A 10,407-nucleotide genomic window follows, 5' to 3' on the forward strand; every position below is an offset into this window, starting at 1 on the left:
AAACAACACAGATATGATGGGTTATAGTGGGATTTGCCATGCCCGCCCACATTTACTTTAATAGAACTGGCTCCAATGCAAAACTAGATTTGCAGTCAGGATGACGTAACGACCTTTCCTTCTGTTATAGGTTCCTTGCAGAAAATGAGCCGTAGAAAGTTGCCACAAATCTGATGACAGCAATGTGCTTTCCTACGCTGTGAGTGTGAGCATGAAACATGAAATGGTGATTCCTCTGATTTAAGTTTAAATCACTATCATGACGCCCTCACCATCTTAGAGGTGCATTATCCCCACAGCTGGACTGGAGTGTGGATTTAGAAGATCGTGTGTTTTCCATGATGTCTTTGTCATCGAGCAGATTTCTAATCACGACGACCAGATGCTTTGGAGTATAATAAATACATCAACAGTTAAAGTTCACATTAATTCAGTTTGCTGCAAATGTGTTTTGTTCCTTCCTGTAGGGTCGGTTGTTGACCAGTCTTCTCCTCAAACTGTCCAGATAGACGTTTAGAGGAGCTGGCAGAGACCAGTGTAAACATGTTACACCCATTACAGCCATTACATCTGCTGCTGGTGTGATGCTATAAGTGAAGTAGTCAGTCTATGTGTTATTATTTAAGTATTATATGAAAAATGATGATGCAACAAAACGGACTCTCTGGCTTGAGGGTTTGTAGCATCTGACCTTCTGTTGTTAGGTCTCACCTGACTCACTTATTGGGTTTTTAACTTGTTCCTGGGGGGAGATTAGATCGTTGTAGCTGCTAAGGATATAGTGTGGTTGAAAAATGTAAAAAAAACAGAATACTTGAAATGAAAGAGACTAAATGGAATAGACTGTGAATACACATTTAATATTAAATAGGTCTTCACAATGCAAATGTAGTTGCAGTTGCCTAGAAATATTGTTCTCAGACTTCTTTCTTTCTTTCTCTTCCCTCCAGCGATTAGTGTCGCAGCAGGTGAGATGGTAGACATCCTGACGGGGCTTCAGTTCCACAGCTGTATCTTACAACATAAGGCGCAGGACACGGAGACACGCTTGCTGCATCTGGCCAGAGCGGGGGAGAAAAAGGGGTGAGATTCAAAACACAGATCAACACCTCTCTGCCACTGAGTTATGTAAATCCCTCCTCTACAGCTCAGCAGAAGGATAAACGTGACTCATCAGTTACGGATGAAATTGATTTTCACTCTTCACTCTCAAACCAATTTTCACTGAGATTTTCTGCCCACAAGCACTCAATCCTTTACATAACAGAAAATAGAGAGAGAGAGAGAGAAAGAGAGAGAAAGAGAACGAGAGAGAGAGAGAGAACACACCAAAACAATGCTAATTATGAGTGAGAAAGAAAACACTTTGTTGAACTTCAGAGTGTTTTTTACATGTAATTTGAACTCCTTTTTAATAACCAAGTTAAACACTGAGAAATGCTAATTTCAGGAGTACAGAAAAGATACATGACGCTACAAGATATTTCATCTTTAAACCTTTGACATGTGTGTACTCAGAGGTGTTTGCAGGGGCTCTGTGCTGTGTGGATTATTCCTCGCTGGCTATCAGAGCTGGAGCAGAACAGCAGTCTGAGGGCCCTGCTCACTCAACTTTGGTTTCGCACTTACAATAGCCAAAGAGAGGAGGTTTCTTTGGCTTCAGTTTTGGAGGGAGCAAACTTCGACATAACACCAGCACTGGCGAAATACAGTTGTGTCTAGAAGGTAACCCAAGTTGCGAAACTCTCGCAAGATGGTTAGGTATTGACCTCGAATGATTAAGGTTCGGGTTGGTCATTTTTGCACGTTTCCAAACTTGTGGGTAACCATCTATAAACGATCATAGACTGAAGTGGACGTAGTCATCGGGACGTAACCCATTGGTTTGTAGACTGCCGTTGCCATGTTGTTGTTTTTGCAGCCAATGCAAGTTAAAGATGCAAACCTAAATGAGACTATGGAGGTTGTCGGGGACATTAAACGTCGTCTGTGTGTAATTATTTTTATCCTACTCTGCTATTGTAATGTCAGCTACCCACTTGTGACATCAAAGCTTTATTAAGGTCATTTGTGGTCAGGAACAAATGAGGGATTAACTCAAGTAATGGCTCGATTAAAGAGAAAGTCCACCCTAAACCCCAAAATATATTGTTCTTTAAAGCCAAAATTATTTTCGAACATTATTTTTGTTGTTTATTTGTGTTGAGGACATACAAGTGCCCGGCCCACATGAACTTAGGCTACAAAAAAGACACCAAAAATAACGTTGCAGTAGTGAAACAATATTTATAAAACATAAAAGCATTACATTTTAAACAGACAAACATTGATCCTCTTGCTTCCTTTCTAAAACTAGTCATTTATAATTAACCAGAAGAAGAAATGCAGAGAATAAGAACATTTTACAAAAAGAATGTTGCTCTTTCAGTATCATATAATGGCCAATAACACATAAAACACTTTTTCTTCAATTTCATCTACATCATAGACAAAATAAAGCCCATTCCCTTCAGGTGAGAGCATTACAACTTCCTGTTGATGCGCACACAGAGATCTGTTTTATAAGACAGTTTGTTAGTAGAGTAGGTAAAATGTCAATATAATGATAATGGAGTCTAGTTGCTCAAACATGTTTTTGTTATATATTACACCCAAATTAGTTTTTATTTGGAAGGAGGGCTTCTAGCTGTGAATCACATGGTGTTCCCAGAGCTTCTCGTCACATGTTTCTTTTATCTGCTGGGTGTGGAGCAGCTCCAGGATCGGTCTGAGGATGACATAATCACTGCACAATGTCTGCTGCTCACACAACTGAATTGTACACTTTTAGGGAATAACAGGAGTGGGAGTAGGGAATGTGTGTTGGCTCTATTTTGTGGTGGATTTTCACTTTCTGGTTCAAATGGCCAGACTCTGGCGTGACCCAATTCTTGCAGGATTAAAAGTTTTTGGCCGGTGAACACTTTGGGTGTTAACGTACAGAACAGCATGACCCTCAGAGTGATTATGAGCAGATATTGGCATCAATTAAGAGCAACTGATGTTGACTTGTACTTGAGTTTATAAATGAGTTGTTCTGTTATAGACCTAAAGTTAATCTACACGTGTGATAACCATTGATGTGAATGCACATTAGGCCTTAAACAGAAAAATGCATTCATCTTTTATAGCGGAGTCAAATTAGATTTATTCTTTTATGTTCTACTGACTTGACAATGAACCTAGGATAAAAGCACTTAAAGCAGGCCATATTTATACATGTTTAATATGATAATAACAGTAATTTCAAAATATTTAAATATGTAATCCTGAAAATACTATTTCCAGAGTGGTGTACTCTAGTAGTCTACAGTCTTCTGCTGATCATAATCTTTTCCATGAATGGAGAACATTGGAATCATGACTGTTTGTTGGAATGCATTAAAAACTAGGTATCTCACATTAAGTGTCCCATTCAATTCATTTAGACAACAAGGCCTAAATATTATTTCTGTATTTGTGTCAGCAGACCCTTCTTAAGCCTCAGACCCATTCAGGAATGTGCTTTAACCAGTTAATGAGTCTCCCCCCTGCAGCTGAGATCATACGCTTCACCTTACAACAGGCTCCCATTATATTAGTGCTTCGACTGAAGTGGAACATCCATTATAAATGGTCCATTCAAACATTAATGTACCGGAGCTTCCCAAAAATGAACTTCGATGAGGAGTCTGTGCAACCAAAGAGAGAGGTGAGTTTGAATCAACCCTCGAAAACCCTTTAACATCATATCAGGCTGCGGTGGGAATGTGTACTTTGTTTTGACCATCCGGACATCCGGAGTCATCATTTTATCACTGTGATGACATGTATGTGGAACAGTGGGAGGGTTTGCTGCAGAAAAGCAGGTGTTGGGGTTTATTTTTTATTTCTTCTTAAATTGTGTATTGTTATTCATGTTGGATGATGCTCAAATGAATAGTAATCAATGCCAAAGTTAGTGTAAAGAACAATCAAATGTAGTCTAAAATCTATGTGGTACCTCTTCTTAATGAGACACTCTATATAAAGGGATTATAAGTTGTCAAACTTTAGTAATGGTTAATATAACATTAGTATTCATGTTGTGAAGATTCAATAATTAGAACAAGTCTTGGTCGCTATAGGCTGTGAAAAATCACTTTGCTTGGAGATCAGATCCTTTGTATTTGGTAATAATGTAGGAGTAAATATTGGCTTATTAGTTTCTCACATTCAAATTATTCATGTCTTCAGTTATTAATGTTAATAAGCAGTTAATAGTTAGATTTTCCAGAATGTATGCTAATTTTCCCAGCAAGCCCATCAGAGGAGTCTTCATGATGAAAACAGATAAAACAGACAATAATAACAAACTTGTAGAATAACACGGTGTATTTCATGACCTTTGACAGCTTGTCTGAATGCTCACTTCACTGACTGCTCTTCTAACGTTTGAAACATAGGGGGAGTCAACACATCGTGTTCACTGCTCTGAATTAAGCACATTGTGTGACGACAAAAAGCCACGTTACGTCTGTATCCAACATTGTATAGGTCTATGTTGCACTTTCATGACATTTAAGATGTATGGTTAAAACACAAGTACATAATAATAATAATAAAAGTATATATTGAGTTAACATTAGTCTTTTAATCTCCCTGGCCTTCTCTACAGCTGATAGGAAACCTCTGATTCTGTCTACACAGAATGAACATTAAAAACTCTTCATCCTGTTTTATGTTTCTTGGGAAACAGTCAGTTTTGCGTAACAGCGTCTCTTCGCTGGGATAGATGTACTTCTCTCTTTCGGAGAATTACAAATGCAAATTGAATCTCCTATTTTGATGCAGCTACAGTGTAATGCCGTGAAATCTTGATAGACACGGAATAATGGCGCCAATTATCTTCACCTCGCGTCACTTTATGACAATAGATCACTTGTATTTCCTCAGGATAAGGGATGAAATCATCCTCCCACCATGATTTAAGTCTCCTGTTGAGAGCAAACCCTTTACATGAAGGATAGGCTCAATACGACAAACAATATTGGACTTTGAGCAAAACATCAGCGACAAAATGCCAACAGAATTTGCGGAGGAATATCAACCTCTGCTTATTAAAGGAACCAAAGATAAGCAACCAAAGGTATGTGAATTATAATAAATTATCTGTCTCTGTAGAAGCGTTTGGATGCAGTTTTCTGTCAATAATTAAATGTAAATAATTGTTTTGTATCTGTTTTATTGCAGTTTCCCAACAAATCACTTCTGCTGGCTGCCTGTGCTGCATGTATAGGAGGAACCTTTCAGTATGGATATAATGTATCTGTCATCAACGCTCCCACAACGGTAACAACACTACTGTCTATGTTTTTGTTTACTACTGTTACAAACCAAATATTGCAGTCAGTATTGCACATAAATGACATCATTAAATTACATTTATAACACTACAATAGGCCTACAGATCCACACACCTACATAGTCTGGTAAATATGCATGCACACATATGTGAGAGATAAATCCCAATAACATTTCCTATTATCAGGAATTAATAGACAGTGAAGCCAGGCAATAATAATGAATTAATATTTGTTTTCATTAAAGTTTTTCACAAGCCATAACTGTTTCCCTTGTAAGGCTTTAAGGTTTGCTAATATAGAACATACCCTCTCATAGTGTTTTTATGCCATGAAAACCTTTAAAGCATTAATATTCTACTAATAACAGGCTAAAACATAAATAAATATGGTACATGCATACACATAACAGTTGATTGTCATTCCAAACAAAACTGAGGACTGAGCAACAACTCCTTTAAATGATATTCTTATGTCAGCAGTCTTGTGTTTGTTATGCTCCTTTAACAGCGGTGTGCGGTGGACTCTCCACTGGGTTCACGCACATCGCGGTGCGCTTCGCTCCTGCCTATGGACAGAGCGAATGAACGGCCGGATGAATTGCTCTGTGTACCTTTGAGTGACTGCATCACCCTCAGAATTTACAATCCGGAGGGCCGGGACAAAATGTCTGTATTTGATGACCGGGGGATGAGGCCGGGCTGTGTTCAAGTTGTGTCCTGCTCCGGTGCTTGAACGTGTTTGCCAGATCAGATTTTGGCTCATAGTGTGGCTTTTAGAGCTGCTCTGAATACATTGGAATGTTTTTGCAATGAGGCTCATTTGCAAAGAAAGGGGCCTATAAAAATGTATAAAAATTGGAATGACAGACTTAAGCACCTGTAAAATGAGACACCTCTGGGTCTGCAGGGAAGATTAAAGTGAAAAAATCTGCGCAATCCTCATGAATTGGCCCCTCAGTGTTACTGCTACTTAATAAGGTTTCTGGGTGTTGTTTTTGAAGCCAGCACTTAAGAACGGTGAACAGACACTTCACTGGAACTACTTAGTAGGTGTCCATTATTAGGAATGAATGGCCTACCTGCAGCCAATCAGAAGCAAGTATTCACCCAGGCTAATCTTTTTAAATAGTATTTATTTCTGCTGATGAATGTGCATATTGTGTTTTTCTTTTATCTCTAGCATGTGCAGAATTTCATCAACCAAACCTGGAGGGAGCGTTACCAAACTAACATATCAGTCGATGCGCTCACTCTGCTCTGGTCCACTATTGTGTCTATATTCACAATAGGAGGACTTATAGGAGTGACAATAGGTGGGACGTTGTCTGTGAAGCTGGGGAGGTATGGACAAGAAAATATGATGGCATATTTTGGCAAAATGATCCTATTTTCCAGATTGTATTTCAGTTATAAAGTTATAATGTAGTGTTGCTTTTCCAGGAAAGGGACGCTGTTGGCCAATAATATATTTGCATTAACGGCTGCTCTGCTGATGGGTCTGAGTTACCCGACAGGATTGTTTGAATTACTCATCATTGGACGTCTTCTCAGTGGAATGAATGCAGGTATAAATAGAAATACATTTAAACATCCCAGTGAAAAACATTTTTGTATAATATTTGAAATAATAAAAATAACGTTGCTTGTCAAAAAGCTCAAATGTGGCCTTTTTTATTTTGACAGGAATTGGCCTTTGTGTTCAACCTCTGTATTTGGGGGAAATAGCTCCAACTGCACTTCGTGGTAGCATGGGAATGGGAACTTCTATTTTCATTACTGTCGGGATCTTGGCTGGACAAGTGATGGGCCTGAAGTAAGTAAATACTGGCTATATTTGATTTTCACACAAAAAATGCATGATTGAGTTGCTATGTAGTGATTTTGTTCAAACGTATCTGTGTGATTTCACAGAGAGCTCCTGGGCAAAGAAGAGTACTGGCCCATCCTGCTCTCCACCACATGTATCCCAGCCTTCCTGCAGCTTCTCATCCTGCCCTGGTTCCCAGAGAGCCCGCGCTATCTGCTCATCGACAAAGGAGATGATGAGGGATGTAAGAAAGGTAAGGTACACTGCAGCTGCTGAACATTTATTTCATTTTCAAAATCTGTGTGATTTGATCTTTTGCCGGCAAAGATTGATGTTGTGCACGTGACAACATGGTTTAAAAGGTTGAGGACTTCCTTTGTGTCAAATCACTAGAGGCAGCGAGTCCTCATAGCTGTGAGTTCAAGCATGTGACATCATTCTGGTAACGCTACAATACTGAGCTGGAATATAATGAATGGGGATCAAAGAAATGATTTGACATAGGAAACCTTTTGATCAGATCTCAAAAACACTCTGTAGTGTAGCCTGATCAGTTGATGAGAATGGTGTATTTGGAGAAAACTACAATCACCACGCTGGTCATGTGTTTTCTTGTCGGCAGCCCTGAAGCAACTGCACGGTATAGCTGGCTATGATGGCGAACGGGAGGAAATTGAGAAGGAGAGGAATGATTTAGTGGATTTCCAAGCCAAGAAACCCTGGGAGCTCTTCACTGATCGTAGTGTCCGCTGGCAGCTTCTTTCCATCTCGCTGCTCAATGTTGCACAGCAGCTGAACGGCATCAATGCTGTGAGTACATGGTGGTATACCTGTTGTCTTCCAATATCCTCTGTCCTGCTGTCTCTCACAAAGTTCAGTCTATTCCTCAGTGACCGCACTGCCAACCTTTAAGACGTAAAAACACCACAAAAGATTACTAAAATATGTTTTTTGTCTGTATTTCCTGTAGATTTACTTCTACGCAGAGTACTTGTTCAGACAATCTGGTATTCCCGCCGATAAAATACCATATGTGACCGTTGGCACTGGTGCCTGTGAATGCATCACAGCTTTAACGTGTGTAAGTATGAGTTCAGCATTTTCTTTTTGTGTGCATTCATTTCTTATAATTCAGATGATGTTACATCAAAATATTAGGCAGATGTTATTAGCACTCAGGCGTCAGAAGACAACAGTAATATTTGCACACGACCCGGACAAACATTAAATGCTGTACATGTATATGTAGCCTACTGTAGACTGTGTATATTTTTCCTTAACCCAACCAAGCAGTTTTGTTGCCTAAAATTAATTAAACTGCAACTGAATTCTGAAAATGATCAACTAAATGTAAAAATAAACTTCTCACAGGACTCAAACCCCAGTCTCCTGAGTGAAAGTGTGCGAGTTTGACACATTCATCCACCACAACCCACCCTGTTCATATACTTTGTTGCTTTATATACTACTACTACTACTACTATTACTACTACTACTAAATCTTTCTGGCAGAAAACTTTCTGGCGGAAAAGATTGCAAATAGAAGCTCCAAAAAGGACAAAACAGTCAGTACCTTTCTAAAAATAATGTCAAGCGTTAAAAGCTAAAACACATTTGAAATAGAGTCAAACACCAAAGTGGAAAATTGTCTTATATAAAAATAAGAACAGAACATGTGACATAAAAGTCTTAAGATGGTAAAGCATAAACTAACATTTGGTGGAGCAGGATTTGATAGAACTGACAATATCCCATGAAAGGTCAAAGTGAAATTCAAGGAAAGTGTTTGCCTGCAGTCTTTTTGGTCTTATGATATGCTGTGTGTCTCACAGGGTTTGCTCATTGACCGTCTGGGGAGGAAAGTGCTCATCACGGGAGGATACACACTGATGAGTATCTGCTGCATTTTATTCACGCTGACGCTCTCTTTTCAAGTAATTAACCTCAAGACCAGACATTGTAAAAATAAATAGATATTTAAACTATTATTTTATGCAATTTGTTGCATTTGACTTCTACTTTGTGCTAACATTCCTTCTGTGTGATTCTCTTTCTCTCAGGATGCTAGTCCAGTAATACCATACATGAGCATGGCGTGTATATTTGCTTTTATCCTGAGTTTTGGATTAGGACCAGGTAATAACTTTTTCCTCCTCCATTGAAGTTATTCTTTAGCAGCTGCTGTTGCTAAACAGAGATTTCTTGTGTTGTTTCTTCTTCTGTGAAGGTGGCGTGACTAACATTTTGACCACTGAGCTGTTCACACAAACTGCACGCCCGGCAGCTTACATAATCGCTGGATCATTGAACTGGTTGAGCTTCTTCTTCATCGGCCTGGTCTTCCCTTTTATTGTGGTAGGTATCCAAAGAGTACATCTTCATTTTCAAATGTTTTATCATTACCTGCTGCATTTGCAACACAGAGAGTTGGACTCACTCCGGTTATATTCTGTTTTTATTTGCACAGATCGGGCTGCAGCAGTACTGTTTCCTGGTGTTCTTGGCCGTCTGCTCCTTAATGGCGATATACATTTACCTCGTCATTCCTGAAACCAAGAACAAAACCTTCGTCGAAATCCAGAATGAGTTCAAGACGTTCAGCCACAAAAAGGCCCACAATGCTGACAGAGCAGGGCCGACGCTGTTATTAACGTCTACATGAAGTATTAACCATGACTCAGGGGTCGAGCAAATAATGGGTTTTTTTTATGTCTCACATTATTGTTAATGTTACAAAGATGAATAACTGCCAGAAGGATTTATAGTCCACACACACTCACACACAACATAGATCACTATAAAAAAATGTTGATGATACATTATGGTACCTTATACTTCACAAATGAACTGGGTAGTCATTATTACATGTCTTTAGTTCAAGTCATCCTTAATATGTGGTATGATAACTTTCATAAAAATTGCTCTATTGAGATTTCTTTCAATAAAAACCCATCGAGAAAAAAGCTTTCAGTGTGAACAATCTCAAAATGTACTTTTTGTGCCTTTTAGGCTGCCTGACATTGTTCTGACCTAACAAAGTGTTCATTGAAGTGTGTGTCAAGTATGTATTTACAGGGGCGGAAAATAACTTTGGCAGTAATTGGAGAATAGACTATACACATATAGAATAGACATTTCACATGGTTACTACAAAATAGTTCATGTGACCTCCCAACAGTAACTATTTCAGTGTGAATATATGTGGCAACCAACTTCTCTAAGTAAGTCAAACGTTAAA

At 38.8% G+C, this 10,407-nt stretch overlaps 1 protein-coding gene across 1 annotated transcript; it reads left to right on the top strand.

Annotated features, from left to right (window-relative positions):
* Positions 1–5,077: 5,077 nt before the first annotated feature.
* On the top strand, positions 5,078–9,831 carry slc2a11b (solute carrier family 2 member 11b; the record flags this gene model as incomplete). The annotated part of the gene is made up of 12 exons (XM_079160722.1): positions 5,078–5,146; positions 5,251–5,349; positions 6,543–6,703; positions 6,803–6,927; positions 7,046–7,175; positions 7,274–7,422; positions 7,792–7,979; positions 8,140–8,250; positions 9,002–9,103; positions 9,230–9,305; positions 9,397–9,524; positions 9,637–9,831. The coding sequence occupies 12 exons, from the start codon at positions 5,078–5,080 to the stop codon at positions 9,829–9,831; spliced, it is 1,533 nt and encodes a 510-aa protein (XP_079016848.1).
* Between the last annotated feature and the right edge of the window lie 576 nt (positions 9,832–10,407).

Source organism: Pholis gunnellus (genome assembly GCF_910591455.1).
Source record: "Pholis gunnellus genome assembly, chromosome: 6".
Taxonomy (NCBI): domain Eukaryota; kingdom Metazoa; phylum Chordata; class Actinopteri; order Perciformes; family Pholidae; genus Pholis; species Pholis gunnellus.